The sequence below is a fragment of the Quercus lobata genome, chromosome 2 (genome assembly GCF_001633185.2).
Source record: "Quercus lobata isolate SW786 chromosome 2, ValleyOak3.0 Primary Assembly, whole genome shotgun sequence".
NCBI lineage: Eukaryota > Viridiplantae > Streptophyta > Magnoliopsida > Fagales > Fagaceae > Quercus > Quercus lobata.
Genome location: NC_044905.1, coordinates 7,444,049 through 7,463,918, shown reverse-complemented (window position 1 = coordinate 7,463,918; position 19,870 = coordinate 7,444,049). Strand labels below are relative to the sequence as shown.

The 19,870-nt window shown below is 33.1% G+C and overlaps 1 protein-coding gene across 2 annotated transcripts; it reads left to right on the top strand.

The window, feature by feature from the left end:
• The first annotated feature begins 753 nt into the window (after window positions 1-753).
• On the top strand, window positions 754-4,611 carry LOC115974283. Of its 2 annotated transcripts, none has more exons than XM_031094555.1 (6): window positions 754-1,256; window positions 2,692-2,818; window positions 3,316-3,455; window positions 3,593-3,652; window positions 3,740-3,808; window positions 4,193-4,611. In XM_031094555.1, the coding sequence occupies exons 1-6, from the start codon at window positions 1,056-1,058 to the stop codon at window positions 4,262-4,264; spliced, it is 669 nt and encodes a 222-aa protein (XP_030950415.1). In that variant the 5' UTR covers window positions 754-1,055; the 3' UTR covers window positions 4,265-4,611. The 2 variants fall into 2 exon arrangements, with proteins under 2 accessions (XP_030950415.1, XP_030950414.1); XM_031094554.1 differs by having other exon boundaries at window positions 755-1,256; window positions 3,590-3,652.
• The last annotated feature ends 15,259 nt before the right edge of the window (window positions 4,612-19,870 follow it).

Genomic DNA, 19,870 nt, shown 5'->3' with positions numbered 1-19,870 from the left:
TCACTAAAATAGTACATTTGGCAAGTGACAACTAATTAATAAAAAGTATCTAAATGCATTGTAATTGTCAAATCTCAAATTTCAAGAATTGTAAACATATTATATAACGTTGAGAGTTTTATAATTTACTCAACACATCCGACTTTCAAAATTTAAATTCCTACTCTCCCATTTTAAATATCAAATAGTCAAAAATAAAAAAAATAGACGTATCAAAAGCATTCTAGATTTTTATTTTACTTTTGAAGGAATATTTTTTTGTGAACCAATTTATTGAGTTGAAACTTTGAAAAATTGAAATTGAAAACTCATATAAAAAAAAGACTTGTCTTACCTCCAAACTCCATAACACCAATCGGACACCATACAACAATGTGTCCAAATTATGTCGGTTCTAGTGAACCAAGCATTACACTATAAAAAAAAAAATACTTTGAAAATTAAAAAAATAAATTATCTTTGAAACAACGTGTTGCAATGCAAGTAGCAATTGAAAAGAAGCATAAGAGTGGGGTAAATTCGTAATTTAACATCCCCTACTTTCTCCTTTGCCACCAGTCAAACGGTCAACACTGGTAAAACAACCTCAAACCCGCTAGTGGTATTTGGGATCATGCCGCAACCTAAGCTCCTCACACACCAAAACTCCTACTATGTTACGTGTCACTCTCACATTGGTCCGTTCACCCACTCCGGGATTCATAGCAACACACCAATAAACACTACCAGTCACTCTCAACACAAAAACACATTTTACTACACACACACACACACACACACACACACACTCACACTTTCTCTCTCTAACCAAAAAAAAAAAAAACTGTGTTTTTTCTCTCCGAGAAAACCACGAATTTCACTCCAATTTCTCTCTCTTCTGCCTCCAAAACCCACACGTACGAAATGAGCAATGCATGATCTTTCGAATAAATGTAATTTCAGGTTCTGATTCCTCAGTTTCCACCGAGGTTGATTTTTGTTTCTTTTTATTTTTGTTGTTGTCGTTGTTGTTGGTTATAATTCGGTGGAACTCAACTCACTGAGTTGGAACGGAAATGCTTGAGGCGGTTGAGAGTTCCGTTAATGGCGGTTTCTCACAGTTACAGAGCTGTGGGGACAGTAGTGAAGAGGAGCTCTCTGTGCTGCCACGCCACACCAAGGTCGTTGTTACCGGTAATAACCGTACAAAATCGGTGCTTGTGGGTCTTCAAGGTGTGGTCAAGAAGGCCGTTGGACTTGGAGGGTGGCATTGGCTGGTAATTATCTTCATCCAATTTGAGGTCTTTTAGGAAATGAGTGAAATGGGTTTTGATGTTTTTCTTGTTGTCTTTGAATAATTTGGGTTGTAATGTGGTTTTGTTGCAATTTTTGACTTTGAATTTTGTGTTTTAGTGGGTTTGATTGTCAGTGTTTTAAGCAATGTGGGCCAATTTTTGGTTTTTTACAACATTTTTTTGTCCTACTTTTAATCTATATCAGTTTGAAATTGAATTTGAATCCATTGTTGAGGTATTGGTGCATTAATTTATTGTTCCAGCTTGTTGTTTTGGATACAATTTTTCAAAACTTGGGTTATTCAACTTCAATTGTTTTGGTGAATTTAGATGATCTATGGGGATAATTAGTTTCAAATTTGACCTTTTGGATATGGGTTTTGATTGCATGCCTGATTTTATCAATGGATCTGGTGATTTTGTAGGTTTTTAATAATGTGGATTATAAATTGCCTTATTGGGATTGGTTTGTAATTAATTTGGTTTTTTTCTTAGATTTTAGTTTCCGATTTTATATGAGTGCTTTTGGGGTTTTGGTCAGAGCATTGAATTTTTATTTTTTATTTATGATTAGCTGTGTGTGTTGCAAGTTTTGCTTATGAGGGAGGTTCTTTTTCTGAATGTTAGGATTTGTTTTTCCTTTTTTGGATACTGGTATACTTTTGCTTGCATGACTGAATTGCTTGAAGTAATTGCATGTTAATCCTTGGGCTGAATTCTCAGTAATTACTAAATTTTAATGATCTAAAGATTCTGTTTCTTAATTATTTTATTAATTTTGTTATGAAATGTATTCCGGTTATTTCCTTTTTATTTCTATTTTAGTGGATTAAGTGATTTTATAAGTGCAATTATTTTGTGGCTCACTAAAGCTGTATGTTCTTTTGGTCTGGGAATTTTAGCTTAATCTGATTGGAATTAAAAAAAAAAAAAAAAAAAAAAATTCTGAATCATATTGAATTGCTGTTCGCTTTGAATTTTCAATAATTAATTTTATTGTTTCAGGTTGAAAATGAGAAAGTATTTTTTATTGTTGTGATTGAGTTTGTCTCGCAATTCACATGCTATCATTTCCAAAATGGTTAAGCTCTCTGGTCCCTCTTTGATCAATTCCTTTATTCCCTGATTTATATAAGCTCTAACTTTAGCTTCTTGAAGTGTTTCTTAATCCATGTTATCACTTGATTTAAATTTTAAATGAAAAATGCTGTGAAATTGGGTATGCTTTGTCTGATTGCCAGAGTAGAAATTAATTGTTTATATTGATTTGAATAGGAGTTGACTGGTTGTAACGCTTCATATTTTCTGTCTGTGTCCTGCAAGTCTTCTGATTTTGGGTTCACTTCCTGTTGTAGAGTATGACATTAGGCACGTCTGTATTGGTCCTGACAATGGTGCTTGATTGTACCATTTGCAGGTTCTCACAAACGGCATAGAAGTAAAGCTTCAGAGGAATGCCCTCAGTGTAATTGAAGCTCCAACTGGTAATGAGGAAGATGATGACCTTGAATTTGAACATGTGCCATGGAACGGTTCAGATATGGGTGAGTTTGGTTAATGAATTCTATAGTACAGGTTTTGTTCTGCTGTCATTAAATTTTGGCTACATGACTTGAGAATTCTTTGGAAAGTTACAGTGATTAGGAAAACATAGTTCTTGTGAAACTGTGGTTTTCTTCTACATGTATCGATTTGGAATTTGAAGGTTGACTTCTTTTGAATAGAAAAATCTTAGTATAGATTGATACCATGGTGAAGGTATATTTTGCTGGCAGTGCCATCCAGTGGTGACTGCCATTTCTTACTTGGAGGTACATGGCTATGGCCTTTGGGTGGACCTTATCTACGTATTTGTTTTCTTTTGCCTCTTTAATTGTGGGTTTGGAATTTTAGAGAAAAGTGATTGAGGTTGCATAGGATCCATTGTGCCTTCAACTTTTACTTTTACTATTTTTCAAAAGCCCTGTTGTCTTATGTCTTTATCCTTGTATTGGACCCACAACACTTTTTAATCGTGGTTGTGCTGTTTCTGGTTTCTCAGCATCAGATGACACTCAAAAGTCCCACAGATCGAGGCATAGAATGCACAAATCATCTGGGTCATCTTATAGGACTATGAGCAGATCCCTCTCTTGTGACTCACAGTCTAAGGGATCTGTTTCCACTCCTCGTGGGTCCACGGTATTTTTCTTTCTACCCTTTCCATCTCTTAGCAAGATTTCATAAAAAAAGGGTGTAAAAAAAAGTTTGTAGTCTATTGTTGAACTTATTTACTGTTAATTGTTAAGTTCACTACTGAAACATCATCTTTGCAGAAGGTTGACTTAAGCAAACTGGAGATTGCTGCATTGTGGAGATATTGGCGACACTTTAATCTTGTGAGTTTCTTAGTGGGTGATAGTATATTATCGATCCATTACCACTAGTAAGGCACTCTTTATGTTACTAACATATTGGATTGCTAGGTGGATGCTTTCCCCAACCCATCAAAAGAACAACTAGTGGATGTTGTTCAGAGGCATTTCATGTCACAGGTACTTGCAAAATTGGTTTCTGCCCCCCTCCATTCTGTTCTGTGTGTTTGCGTGCACATGTTTGTATGCATTGCTTTCATTTTTTAATAATGAATAATCAAACAGAGAACAGTAGGGACCTCAGCTCAGGGTGCTGGGATGGTGACTGAAACCTTAGTTGTAAGAATCAGTGAAAATGTTTATATGACAATTGCTACTTGATTGTTAAGGATGTTCCCTGAAATTCCAAATAAAACAAGCTTAAGTTTTTCAAATTATGATTTTTATTTTGTGAAAATTTTATTCTGTATTTTGTTTGTTGCGATTAAGTTGTTAAGTTCAGCAGCTTTTGTATATTAGAAGCTTTATTCTGTTCTGAAAAAACACATTTTTCTGTTGGTGAAGCAAATGGACGAGTTGCAGGTCATTGTGGGGTTTGTTCAGGCTGCAAAGAGACTGAAGACTGTGTGCAAATGACCTGGAGAGAAATGGAGAGAGCATTGCATTCGGTTGTCTATGCTAACAGATACTGGTATCTAAATGTCTACTTCCCTCTGTAGTGATGTCTATAGCATAATTTATCTGTGGCTTGTCTATGTGTCTCATTTCGGTTAGTAGGCTAGTAATACTCTGTTCAAGTTATAGAGGTTCTTGCTTTTTGATAGTGTAGCTATGTAGATATATGTAAAACTGGTGACCAAACCTCTAAAGAAGTCCATGTGGCTATCTTTCTGAACTTGGTGAATGTATTGCTGACTTGGGGAAGTGGGTTTTTAAAATGTAAATATTTATATACTGTTATTCCTATTTCTTTGCACTGAAAATTTGCTCACCATTTGCATCCTTTAGAATTAGCTAGGTGATTCATTAGTTAATAAAGCGGTTGTAAAGAACTTACTCCACCATAATGGGCGCTATACATAGTAATACTTCATAAGTCGTGGTGGGGCACCACTTGGATATATCATCCTTGTTTACTGTTTGCCCTGTGTCTTTATTAACGGTGGAGTTATCTGACTGGTCGGGCTTCACTTGTAACTGTAAGTCTTAACATTTTCCATGACACATATGGCTCTAGCCTCTATCTAATTGTGTCACGTCCATGGGTCATGATTAGTTGATTACTACTTTGTTATTGCCAAGCCCCTTAAATCTGTTTTCAGGCATTTGCCAAATCCAAGGATAATTTTCTAGTCAACTTATTATAATGTGATTTGACCCAATAACCAGATGACATGAACTTAAAATGCCTTTGCTTTGTGTTCAAAACAACCGGGATGGTCCCCGATTGTTTTGAACACAAATAGTGCAAATGTTGGCATCTGATTCATAACTCCTCCTAGAATGTTCGCTGTAGAATGTAGTTATATTTTACTTGTCCTGAGATGATCTTTAAGTTCAGTTAGTTGCGTGTTTTAATAATCTGTGCTGTCTGTGTCTGTTTTATAATGTCATAAATAAGCAGCTAACTCTGATGAATAACGTAGTGTACAAGTTATGTTTTTGTGTCTTGTTTATTGCTAGAATAATGCCTTAGGACTCATGCTAGATGGTCCATGAAAACTTTTACTTTGCCGTGCGTGTAAGGCTACACACCTTTGTTATTGTATTAGAAAGGGTCATAACTGCGGCTGCACATGTTATACTTCGCTATATCTTTCTTGTTCTTTATGAAGAGGAACCGAACCCTCCATTAGGATGTTGGTCTTTGACCTTGTTTGGAATAAAGAATTTTTTAAAGTAATTGAGGTATCATTCCTTTACGACTAACTCAACCTTTGAAAAAAGCCAATATCTTGTGGACCACAAAATGAAATTTTCAGCCCTCCTAAGCATAGGATAGGATGGTGAGTGGGATCGAGTGTTAATTTGTGGGTTTCTTTTAGGTGGGTGAGTAAATTTTTGTTCTTTTTTCTTTTTTAATAATTTGATAGTACGAGAGATTTAAACATTGGATAACTCATTTGGAAACATCAATGAGTTACATGAATTTTGGTAGGAGGGAGTAAGGGGAGTAAATTTACCAAGAGGCAAAAAAAAAAAAAAATTACAAATATTTTTGCTAAATATAGTGCCAGTTTTTTTTTTTTTTTTTTTTTTTGAGAAATAAATACAGTACTAGTTGATGGAAGATTATATTGTAGAAATTTTAATGTAATATCTAATTGGTCCGTCTGTGATGAAACATCTTGAGCATACTGCCAGAGCTGTTCATCAAGACTAGTACGGTTAATTGCTGCACCGTGGAAAATAATCAAAATATTCTTTTGAGAATAAAATGGCCACTCCTTGACACGGTGATCGAGAAAAAAAAAATTATAATGGATGGCTACTACTTACTAGAATATCAAATAAGTACAAGGCATATTGCAAACAATCTGCCGCAACCTAAACTTTGACACGTTTGAAATGACGTTTTCAAACAGGAGTTATTTAAAAAGTCGCAGTTTTTAAAGTCCATTTTAGTAAGTTAGATCTGTCGGGAGGATGTTGATTAACATGACATATCATATGGGCCAATATATGTCCACTTGGTATAGTCATGCCGATAATTTATTATTATTTATTTCAAGTTGTTCTAAGAAATAAGAACCAGAATTTATTTGAGGATCTTCTTAGGGCTACTTTGGTTGGCATGGTGCTGACAAAAATGGTGGCTGTGTTAAGGAGAAACACAGAGAGGGAGAGTTTCTATTTTTGGTTTCTTTCAATTAAAAACAGAAAGAAAACTTTACATGGATAAGCTATATCATCAAAAATTACCATATGATAAGCGACTGTTTAATTGGGTTTTGTTAATTTGTGAGGTTTAGAGGGCGTCCATAGTGTTTGTTCGTGTTCAAGAAATTTCCATCAATATATATTTCGGTAAAAGAGTTTATGTATTTGTTTTTAAAATGATTTGAAAACTATGTTTTAAAAAATCGTTGTGAAAACACGTGTTTAAAGTATTTATAATGTAAAAAATGTGTTTGATATCAAGTTTTTAGTAACATATTTTAAAAAGTGAAAAAACACAAATTAGTGTTTGGTACGAGTATGTGTTTTTAAGAAAAATGTGTGTTTTATGTGTTGTCAACATCATTTTGGTCTCATGTTTTTCAAAATAATTATAATAATGTCACTCAAAACTGTTATTCAAAAATTGAAAACTACTTCAAATGAGTTTTCAAAATACAATGTTTAAATACTTTAAATTGAGAACTGTAACTCAAATACTCTTACCAAACACACATTTCTTTTTGGAGTTCATAATTTTTAGTGTTTAAACACTAAAAACTCTTGTTTAAACTCACGTGTCAAAAGGCTCTAAACTTTTCTTTTGTTTTAGTTTTTGTGTTTGTGGTTGGTTGTGTGTTTTTATTTATTTTTATTTATAATAAAAAGATGTTTGAATATTGAGAAATTTTACTTTATAAAGTTCCCTGGAAATCAGCGACTCAGTTCGAATGGGACCCAGTTATCTTATCCATCTGAACCATTGTTTTGTCCACAATTCACCTGATGGGAAAAAAGAAGAAGAGGAAATCAAAGTTGGACAAAAATGAATATGATGGGTTTCTTCTTAGTAGGGTCACGCACCTCACACTCGGTCCTCACTCGTCACTTCGTCAAACTCGAAAGGGAAATTGACAGTAAGTTTCTAAGGAATAATGACTTAATCCATTGTCTCCTAATCTTAGCTCCTAGTCAAATTTGTAGCATTATCAACCATGAAAGATTTACTCCCCCTTTGTATCCTTCACAAATGTGAGTATGTAGTGGTATAAAAATTAAAAAAAATATATATATATATATATATTTTATATATTAATATTATTCAAACTAGATGAAAATTACAAGGAACAACCAGTTTCACACTTGATAAAAGAAACAAAACAAGGAGGACAACTACCCAAATCAAAAAAGCCAAAAACTTTACAATTAAGAGACCATCTAATTAGTGTGTGAGAAGCCAAATTTGCTAGTCTAGGAACCAACAAAACATAGAGATTAGAAGAGACATACAACATACTTTGCATATTATGAAAGACGAGCCTAGTTCTGGAGACAATTGAAAAATTATTGTTGATGGTAAAAATTAAACCATAAAAAACTGTTTTTATATTATTTCCCAATGCGAATCTGGATGTTTAATATTTGAATTCCTTTTTTTTTTCTTACTCCAATCTCTCTCCCTATATTACCCAAAGCAAATGGTTATGTACATCTAACATTTTTTAAAAGGTTCAGTTGGTGTTTGAAAGAAAATTGAATTTATATGTGAGAGAGTATCGTGGTACTATATTCACAAAATACTAAATAATTACTCATACAAAACATACTAAAATTCTTCTTCTAATCTTATCCTTTTTTTCTATTAATTCAATGTCACTTTCAATTTGGTTCTATGACTTCTATCTCACTCTTCGATTGATAATCTCTGATTACAGATCAATCTCTTAACTGTTTGTGGAGGCCCATCTCTAAAAAACTAATCAATAATGAAATTATTGCACAAACCATTTGGCTAAGGCAGGAAGAAGTAATAGTGAATCCATGTGTGTTGTAGATTTGTTGACTTTTGATGTCCTTGATGCATAATCTGCAATATAGTTCTATATTAAGTGAGAGAATATATTAGAGACAAGAAAGATTGGATAGAGAATTAAAAAAAAATATATTCATTTTTAAAGACAGACCTAGAAAAATGCTATGTCCACAATATTTTTACAACATTTTTACAACAAATTTTAAGTGGCAAATTGTTGCTGGCTGTTACTAATAGGCAAAAAAAGTAATTTTTGTGGTGGGTTTAAATTAGAACCAATAATAACTTACCACGTAGAATTTGTTGTGAAAATATTGTAATCGTGACACTTCTCATAAAAAAAAATCATATCTATACCTATCATTTATTCTATTACAACCCCCCAAAAGCTTAATTATTTTGGCCACTAAAATTGATTTACCGATTCCCCATAAATCTAATGGTAAAATCATAAATCTTATAAAGTTTTGGGGCCCAATCTTGTAATCAGCTCCAACCCTCTATCATGCATGTCTTTATTTTGTGCTAATATGATTATAACAACAAAAAGAGAAAATAGTTGGTGCTCCATTATGGGCCAAATACATGATGAGCATTGAGCTTGACACTCAATGTCAATGCAACTATATCTAACCTTCATCTAGATAAGACTATAAGATCCAAATTAGACCACAAAATGCGGAAGCAAAAGTTCAAATCCACGTTCCCGCCGAACAAACAGGTAAGAAATTTAGCACAAGCAGCACTATGCACGCCCAAAAAGTTGGAGGTGGTTCAGTTGCAGAGGCATTGATTACCTTCTTCCAGAAAATTTATTTTCTTAGTTGACCAAACACCCTATATGGGTCCGTGTGACTCCGCTTTTTAGTACTAGTGTCCTACTTTACAGACTAGTTTAATAAAACCGCTTTCTTTCTATTGGCCTATAAATTTGTCTTCAATCTTTACAACAACTACCAAGCTCTTCCTTAAACTAAAGTCATGAATTCCAATCTAACACCAATGTGGAGTTTGGTACTTGTATTTCTTTTCAACTCATTTACGCTTCTTTACTCATACCCTTCTCTTTATTACCTCTCTATTACTCAATCCAAACACCATGGTAGTCATGACTACAGCAATCAAAGGAGTCCTCCAATTGTATCAAAGTTTTTATACCCACCACCTCCACATTTTGTGGCCCCTAGATTTCCACCACCACCTCCACCACCATCATCGTTCTACTTCTACTCTCCTCCACCACCATCATCGTTCTACTTCTATTCTCCACCACCACCTAGTCCTAGGCCTCCTTGCTCTCCAAAACACTCACAGCCTTTGCATGCACCACCTCCACCAAGGCATCGGCTTTCATGATTGAGTTAACACAGAGAGTAGAGAGTGATTCATGATGTAAAAGTACACGATCAAAGTGATTTTCTTTTCATTTAATAGGCTAGCCGAGGGCTAAAGAATGAGGGGTCTGCACTCTGCAGGTGCACTATCAGGTAGCTAGATGGGTTAAGTCTGATTTTAGTCATAGAGCATTAGTGAGTTCAGACCATAGAAAGCAATAGTTTTCAAACCAATTGAACATCAAGCCATTGCTCATGAAAGTTTGAACTCAGGATCTACCTTATATTAAGATGTACTACTACTTTGGGTGGTTGCCAAAGTGTATCTAATCATCCTTTTTTTTTTTTTTTTTTTTTTTTTGGGGAATGAGTATCTAATCATCTAATTGTTGTTCTTTATACTGCATCAAAATCAGCATTATCTTAATCTTACACTAGCCAAATGCAAGTGCTTAAAAACTTTTCGTTTTCCTTTAAATGTAAATTGTAATAATCTTTCTCATCAAAATAGATAGTTGTTTTTATGTGATTTGAAAGTTTGGATAGATATAACTATGTATAAAATTTGAGGTATGAAGCAAAGTTTTGAATTCATTTCGGATGAATTATTAAAATAGGATATTTTAATATCGGTGTATACATGTATACTATTTCGGGAAGGTTCATTAAATCTCAAACAAAATTAAACAAGCCAAATGCTCACAAATTCCCATACATAATTTTTGTTTTTTTGATAGTTTGATAATTACAATAGGTACCAAACAATTGCTATAGGGCTCTTGACAAATCTCATACATAATTAAACTAACAAAAAACGTTCAATAAAATCTCATAAAAGTGGGAACTGGGAACTTTCTTTTAAAAAAATTATAAGAAAGTCATTAAAGCAACTTTGGTCTAGAATACATGTTTTGCTCAAAACATCTAAATTTCACCATAATGGATACGTGTTAGAATTTTGATTGAAATAGTATACGAGATTTAGTGCACTGATTTATGTATCGGAATAGAATATTTTTGAAGGAACCGAACGAAATTTAAAATATATGAAGTTTGATGTATTAATATTTTTTTATTTGACTATTTTTTTTTTACCTCTCATCTATTTATTTGATAGTTGACCAATTTCAAATTCAAAACATCGCCTTTAGAATGAGTGCTAATAGATTTTAGATGAAAATTGGGCTTGCATCGATCAAGATTTTATGAAATCAAATAAATTTACCAATTCTTACTTTTATTTGGTGAAGCACAGGAAACTTTGACCTGGTCAAATGATGCAAGTTTGGTGCAAGAAGTGTCATTAGAAAGTTTGTACTTTGAACCACAAGGATCAATTAGATGGTCACAGTCATGAAAATTGCGAGAGACAAACCTAATGAGCTCACATAAACTGGAAAACTTAGAAACATGGACGAGTGGTCATTTGAAATGCAACTATGGCGCAGGCACACCAAAAGAAGAAGTAGAAGATACTAATTGGGCCCAATTAATTAGTTTGAGTACCATTCATTGTTTTAATTTTAATCCTAATCAGTTTCTATAGTTCTGATCTGCAGGAGGGTACTCAGTCTGGACCCAACTTATACAGAAAACTCAGGTGTGGTTGGGATGGTGGCCCAAGCTGCACCGTTGGTGATCGATTTCTAGCTGGGCCTAGATGTACTGGCCTGCCAATTGATGACAAATGATGCTTTTGGATCTAGTAGGGGAAGAAAAAACAAAAAAGAAGTGGGGGACTGAAATATTATGGATGTTATTCAAATTTCTGATATGTAGTATTAGTTGAAATGATCATTCAAGGACATAGTCATGATTATTTCCACTAAATTTGCATCAGACATACAAAGCATGCGGCCCACAATAGATGAAGAATAATGAAACTGTTTTTTGTTTTGGTTCTGTAAACTGTGTTTTTCATTCACTCAAAAAAAAAAAAGAAAAAAGTAAAAGCTTTGTGATTCTGATTCATCCAAGGGGGCAAAAAAGAAAAGAAAAAGAGAAATGCTATATCCATAATATTTTCACAACAAATACTAAATGATAGATTGTTATTGATTATTATTGTTGGGATAAAAAAGTAATCTCAGTGATAGATTCGACAATATAGTGAGACAAGCTAAGGGCTACATGTCCTTGAAAATCCAGGCAGATAGGATGGAGGGGGCTGACTTCGAAATAGTGATAATGGATTAGGGGCTTTTCTAAAGGTTTGGGTACCATGTCAAGTTATATGGCTGAGCTTTGGGCCATAAGAGATGGACTTCTTCTAGCTCCAGACTTAGGGTCACCAACTTTGTGTTTAGAACTCTACGTATTGGCTGTAGTTCATCTTATGAAGTGTACTGTTGCTAATCAATTGATGGAACACTCACTGATTGCATGAACCTTTTGAAAGTTCTCTATTGGACTCGAATTGAGTATATTTACATAGCTAATTAATCAGTGCGTACATGAACTTGTTAAATTAGGTTCAAGTCTTTAGTGTACCTTTGTTTTATATGATAACCCACTACCTGTGATGGATAATTTGTTGGCTCTTGGTAAGGTAAAAAATGTTTGTAGTATACTTTTTTCCATCTGATTATGTGTGTGTGTGTTTTTTTATTTTATTTTATTTTATTTTATGCCATTCCATCTAATTATGTAGAATCCCTTTTCTACCCAAAAAGAAAAAGAAAAGAAAAAAAAGTATGCAAGTACTCTAAAAAAATGATATCATCCTATTCTCCGATTCATAAGCTAGCTTAAGATTAGAAAAAGTTATTTAACATTATTTAGATCATTCATTTTGAGATGGGTTTAGAATTATGTTTAAGGGATCCCATCTACTCAATTATAATATCAAGACAAATTACATTATATATATATATATATATATATAGGATAATTGGGGCTGAAGTATAGAAACATGATCTTGTTATTATTTTCCTAATTTAAACTGAAAAATTGTGTATATTAATAACAAAGCATGCAATATTGTGCTTGACAACACACCCACGTGCAACCACATTTATCTACCCAATAGATGATGGGTGCATGGTAATAAGCTAATTAATATTGCATGCTTCTTCTTTTTTGCTATTAATAAAAGGCCTCCTAATTGGTCGGTTTTTTCAAAAAAAAAAAAAAAAAAATCATTGCATGTTTTTTTTTTTTTTTTTGAGATGAACGATAGAAATTGCATGCTTTGTTATCAGCTTCTAATCTTTCACATAGTTTCGGTCCAACTTACATCGACGTTAATGTTACCTCGATGTTGGTCTAATGAAATCTCTCAATTAGAGTGGTCTCGATCGATTTTTTTTTTTTTTTAACCAATTTTTGTTATCAGTACTAAATTGAGATTCTTTTTATGATACAAGCATATACTGAATTTATTCATCGAACTAGAAACAATTCATGTACCAAAAGCTTAGACGATGTACATGTGATTGCTTTGATCACTCCCACTCCTAGGAAATTTCTTTTTCACATCCTTATCTTGTCCTTCCAACCATGCAAAACAAACATGTCCTAGACAACAAGGCCAATATTCCTTCTTCTTCAACTTTTTGCGTAGACATGACTGCAAATTTGTCATACATATCGATCAAGACCACTACTTGCAATCGTAGGCAAGCACTTTTAGGCATTATCAAACTCTCTAGACACCTAGAATTGCCTCTTATCCACCATTGTCATTCGTCCATATATGACTCCCTTGTCGTTACATTGGCTATCTCTGCACGATTGAGTAGCCCATGATGTCAATGACTCAGTGTAGCAAGAAGAACATGCGTACACAAAGGATTTAAGTTCTTCTGGTCAAAGATTCATTGTCGATCCCACCAATGTGGCATGTGTCTTTTTGTTCAATCAATTAGGCACTAAATGATCTTTTTCAGCTTCTTTTTTTAATTGTACACTTTTATAGTGAATTGCTAAGTTAACCAATACCCAGATGTTAAATTGTTCGAAAAGATCAAATTTGGTCAAAGATTCATTTCTTCCTTAATTTGTATACTCAATTAAAGCAGCTTTTGGTTGTGTTCTTTTCCTCATATGTGGGCTAATGGAGCTTTTAGTCCCACATTGTAACATTATTATATAATAAGTTAGCCATTCTTTGTCCCGAAAAGGTTTTGAAGTTGATGAACGAAAAGATTAAAAGGACAAATCAAGTTTGCAACTTGAAAGGATTGGCCATTCCGATCCAACTCTGTTGGAACTTCGTTTTCTCAATACTATCCTGGCTTTTATGTTGTAGCTTTACAGCTATTCTTCCTACTTTGAACGATGGAAATTCTCCTAAATCACTTTGTTATTGTAGTCATATTATAGAGGACAACCCCTATTGCAGTCAAAGTTTCAACTGATTTAATCGCAACATATATTCAACAAGGCAAAAGGTGAAAGATAAAATCAGTCGAGTTGCATATTTTGTGAATTTTGCCTTTATCCATGGTTAATGGGGAACTTTACTCTCGTTGTATATTCAGAATTGATGATAATCACTATAAATGATTATAATTATGGCTCTTATCATAGAAACAGTACGTTAGGGGACACAAATATTCAAAATTTTTTTTGCGACTTAAACCACAACTTTTGCTATATCTGTCTACATGATAAGTTGTGAGTAGTGGAGAAAAAATGATCGGTCTATGTGCAAGTGACAAGTAGTCAATCATAGGATAATTGTGGCAAAAGCTATTGTATTTTATGTGATACTAGAATCACACTTTGATACATAGTCCAAATAGTATAAGTGGTTGGGCCTATTGCCAATGTGAAATTGGTTTTACTTCAATTACAATTTAACACCTTCACAATGTGAAAAGGTTGTGAAGAAAGTTATGGGCCTAGAGCATTACTTATTTACTCTTATGAGAAAGAGTTTCATGAGTTCCCAAAGTCCGGTTTATCAAAAAGCTTCAGACTGCAGTTCTTTGTTTTGGGAAAGAATGTCAAAAGTTTTAATTTTGATTGCAACCATGTTGGAGAATGACTTGATAAATATCCATTTCATTATCAAAAGAGAAGATAAATATCCATTACAAGCAAAGTGGTTCAATTATTGAGTTTTAGTGTTTATTAACCCTTTTTCTAAAATGGTTGCAAGACTTCTCATTTTTCCTAACATTGGATGGTAGCTCTGGACATTCCTATGATGTCTGAGATAATTTCAAGAAGCACAACTGCCCATGCCAAGCACACAGATGGGCATAGTCTTAATTTGGTGCACCAATAGAAATTCATTTTGACCGTGGGATTACTCCTAAAATACAACTACAATTACGGTCAAAAGCCTTATAACTTAATAATATTTAAAAAAAAAAATTCGAATTCCTTTTTCTTTTTTTCTATACATTGATAGTTGGGAGTGAAGAGATTTATACCATAAATGTCTCCCTTAGAAATATCAAGAGGTGCCAACTAAATAAGCTATAAGATTCTTTGCTAAATTCTCTTTATTAACTCATTGTAAAGATTAAAAAAAAAAAAAAAAGTTGAGATGTAAATATCTAACCAAAAATATTCTTGTCAATTAAATTTATGGCCAACCATTCTTGTCTTAGAGGTCTAAATAAAGGAATCATTTTAAATTTTTTAGGATTAAAAACAATCTTTAAGACTAAAATTGCTTGTGATGCTTTATTTTTTTTAAATTTAATTTTAAATTGTTACAATAAGTGGAAAAGGGGAGATTTGAATCCTAGTTCTCTTCATAAGGAAGACTAGACTTTTTTGCTAAAAAAATTACAAAGTTTTAGGCAATTGCTTATAGTTAAAGTTTAGGGATTAATAGTGCATTTTGACTTTTGTTTTTTTTAAAGGTTGACGTTTCTCTTTATTTGTTATGAAACAATTTTATATTTAAATACTTATATGAGACTAAATATTCATTTCTCACTAGACATGAAATAGGAGGACTAAAAACATCCAGATAAATTTTGAGTTAGTGCTCCCAAGTCCAGTTTATCAAAAAGTTGCAGACTGCAGTCATTTGTTTTGGGAAAAAATTATCAGAAGTTTTGATTTAATTTACAACCATATTGGAGAATGACTAGATAAGAATCTATTTCAAGCTAAGTTGTTCAACAATTGTGTTTATGATCCCCTTGTTTTTTTTTTGGTGGTGTTGCATGACAGCCCTACAGATTGGGGACAAGGACGGTGAAGGACGTTGTGTTAATTATCTCATTTTTCCTAGCATTGGATGGTGCTAGCTCTGGACATTCCTATGATGTGTCTGAGACAATTTCAAGTAGCCCAACTGGCAACTGCACATTACTAAGATGATAATCACTATAAATGATTATAATTATGGCTCTTATCATAGAAAAAGTACGTTAAGGGACACAAATATTTAGGAATTTTTTTTCATAATTTTTTTGCCATAACTGTCTACATGACAAGCTGTAAGTGGTGAAGAAAAAATTGTGAGTACATATGAAAGTGATAAGTAGTGAGTTACAGTTTGCCACATAAGATAGTTTTAGGAAATGTTATAGTGTTTTATGTAATACTAGAATTACTCTTTAATTGATACATGGTCCAAAATCCAAATAGTATAAGTGGTCGGACCTACTACCAATGTGAAATTGGTTTTGCTTCAATTACAATTTAACATCTTCACAATGTGAAAAGGTTGTGAAGAGAGTTATGGCATAGTGCATTACTAATTTACTTTTTATTTACTCTCATGAGAAAGAGTATCATGAGTTCCCAAAGTCCTGTTTATCAAAAAGCTTCAGATTGCAGTTCTTTGTTTTGGGAAAGTCAAAGTAGTACAGATTAGCAAGGAAGAAAGCAGATCAACAAGGAAGAAAAGAAACGAAGAAAAGAAGAAAGGAGCTGAAATAAGACAGTTAGGCATTAAACGACAGTAGCACAGTTTACTGTTTAGTTGCTGTGATTAAACTGCAAGTAGTTTAGTAATGTATTTATGTGTTAATTGTTCCACACGTGTTGTAACTAACCGTTGCACGTGCTATAACAGATTCCGCATAAGTTGGAGTTGTAGTTTATACTCTGTTTTGTATAAAGCCACTTTCATGTACAGATTCATTCAATTTGATGGAATACAAGTTTTTCTTCATTCCAAACTCTCTCTAGCTTTAAGCTTTTCTCTCTTTCTTGAATTCTCTGTACTCTGTGCTTTCTTATAAAGAATGTCAAAAGTTTTAATTTTGATTGCAACCATGTTGGAGAATGAATTGATAAATATCCATTTCATTATCAAAAGAGAAGATAAATATCCATTACAAGCAAAGTGGTTCAATTATTGTGTTTTAGTGTTTATTAACCCTTTTTTTTTAAATGGTTGCATGACTTCTCATTTTTCCTAACATTGGATGGTAGCTCTGGACATTCCTATGATGTCTGAGACAATTTCAAGAAGCACAACTGCCCATGCCAAGCACACAGATGGGCATAGTCTTAATTTGGTGCACCAATAGAAATTCATTTTGGCTGTGGGATTACTCGCCAAATACAACTACAATTACGGTCAAAAGCCTTATAACTTAATAACTTTTTTTTTTACTTCGAATTCCCCTTTTTTTTTTATATATATATTGATAGTTGGGAGTGGAGGAATTTATACTTTGAATGTCTCTCTTGGAAATATCAAGAGGTGCCAACTAATTAAGTTACAAGGGTTTTTGCCAAATTCCCTTTATTCACTCGTTTTTAAGATTTAAAAAAAGAAAAAGAAAAAAAGTTGAGATGTAAATATCTAACCAAAAATATTCTTGTCAATTAAATTTATAGCCAACCATTCTCGTCTTAGAGGTCTAAATAAAGAAATCATTTTAAATTTGTTAGGATTAAAAACAATCACTTTAAACTTGAAGACTAAAATTGCTTGTGATGTTTTATTTTATTTTATTTTAAATTGTTACAAAAAGGGGGAAAGGGGAGAGTAGACAATTTTGCTAAAAAAATTACAAGGTTTTAGGCAATTGTTTGTAGTTAAAGTTTAAGGATTAATAGTGTATTTTGACTTTTATTTGTTAAAGGATCACGTTTTTCTTTATTTGTTATGAAACAATTATATATTTAAATACTTATATGAGACTAAATATTCATTTCTCACTAGACATGAAATAGGTGGACTACAAACATCCAGATGAATTTTGGGTGGTGTTGCATGACAGCCCTACGGATTGGGGACAAGGACAGTGAAAGACGTTGTGTTAATTATCTCATTTCTCCTAGCATTGGATGGTGGTAGCTGCTCTGGACATTCCTATGATGTGTCTGAGACAATTTCAAGTAGCCCAACTGCACATTCCTATGATGGTCTGAGACAATTTTAAGAAGCCCAACTGCCTAAGCACATAGATGGAGATAGGCATAGCCTTAATTTGTTGCACCAATAGAAACTCACTTTGGCTGTCGGATTACTCCCCAAATACAACTATAATTACAGTCAAAAGCATCATAACTTGATACCATTTTCCTATTCTGTATACGGGGAAAAAAATTGAGATTTTACTAATTAAAATTATCCCTTTAAACTTTAGGATCAGTTGGGCTTCTTGTTTGAGAAGATTAATTGTTACAACATGTGGGAGAGAGGAGATTCGAATCTTAGTTCTCCTCATAAGAAAGAATAGGCAATAGACAATGCCACTAAGTTCTAAGGCTTTGGGCAATTGCTCGTAAGTTAAAGTTTATGGACTAACGAAGTATTTTGATTCTTTTTTTAAGGGATCACATTTGTCTTCATTTGTTTTGAAACAATTATGTGTTGAAATACTTATGATACTATATTTCGTTGCTCACCAGACATGAACTAGGAGGAATGGAGGATTACCGATTACAAACATCCAAGTGAATATTGTGTTCAGAGAGCTCTAGATACACTCATTAACAACAACCAAAAAAAAATCACCAGACAATCTTTGTTTCAAAACAAATAAAGATATGATACTAAAAGATTAAAAACTCTATGTATCGAAAGGAAAAGATGAAAAGACTATAGCATTAATCTTTTCTCTTTTGTATATGAGAGGGTCTACTTGTGATTGGTGGCAAAGATTGATCTCACCGGAGCATTCTTCATATTGTAAGCAACGGTAGCATACATATCACGACATATATGAATCTATTCTCTTTCTAGGACATTAACGAAGTTATTAATTGTCAACCTGTAAGGGATCGAATGATATAAGAAGGTTCTTTATTTCGATTCAATAGCTTTAATGGGGCTGCTAGGAATATTGGCATCATTAAAAGGAAGTCGCACACTTGTGAGCCAAATAAGGAAGTTGCATCTGACACGATGGTATATGCATTATGCGTATCTCGAACACCATCCCAATTGTACATTACTTTTATATATGATAAAGATAGTTTTCCTATGGTTTAGTTCAGTTAGCTTAACTAATAAAAAAAACTAATAAAATCTCGTCATCGAACAAGAAATTTATGGTTCAAACCTAGTCTATATTGAAAAAGTAATTAATGTTTTAGTCTAATTATAAAGAACAATCATACGAATATCATAAATTGAATCTATCATATCTTTAAAAAAAAAGAAAAAAAAAAAGGATACATCTTCTATGTTGAGGAAATACATCAATAATTAACAGAAAAAAATTAAGATGATATTCTTTAGAGATTTGAATTCCCTCATACTGTCATCATTGTTGTGCTGCTAGTTCTACTTGAAATCTGGCTTGATAGGTGCCCCAATTCAGATTGCTTGTCAAAACTCAAAACACCTCCACAAATATATGACCTCATTCAATTTTTATGATTCAGTTAGCTCAACTAGTAAAATTTATTGTCATTGAACAAAAAATCTGAGATTCGAACTTATCCTACACCAAAAAGTAATTATTATTTTAATCTAATAAGTGAGAACAATTAAGCGGATCCCATAAGTTAAATTTATCGTATACATCTCAATAATGATGAGGAAATATACCAATAATTGGTTAGAAAAATTTAAGATTATATTCTTAAGAGATTTGAATTCCATCATATCTAATGTCGGCATCGTTGTTATGCTGCTAGTTCTACTTGAAATTATAGCTTGATAGGTGCCCCAATTCAGACTGGTTTTCTACTCCAACAGTCCAACTTGATAAACAATTAATGTCAAAACTCAAAACACCTCCAGGAATATGTTACCTCACTCATGTCACTTTCTTCTATGATTAAATGCCAACCACCTGACTCGTATATGCATACATAAAACAATGAGATATAATTACGTTGCTC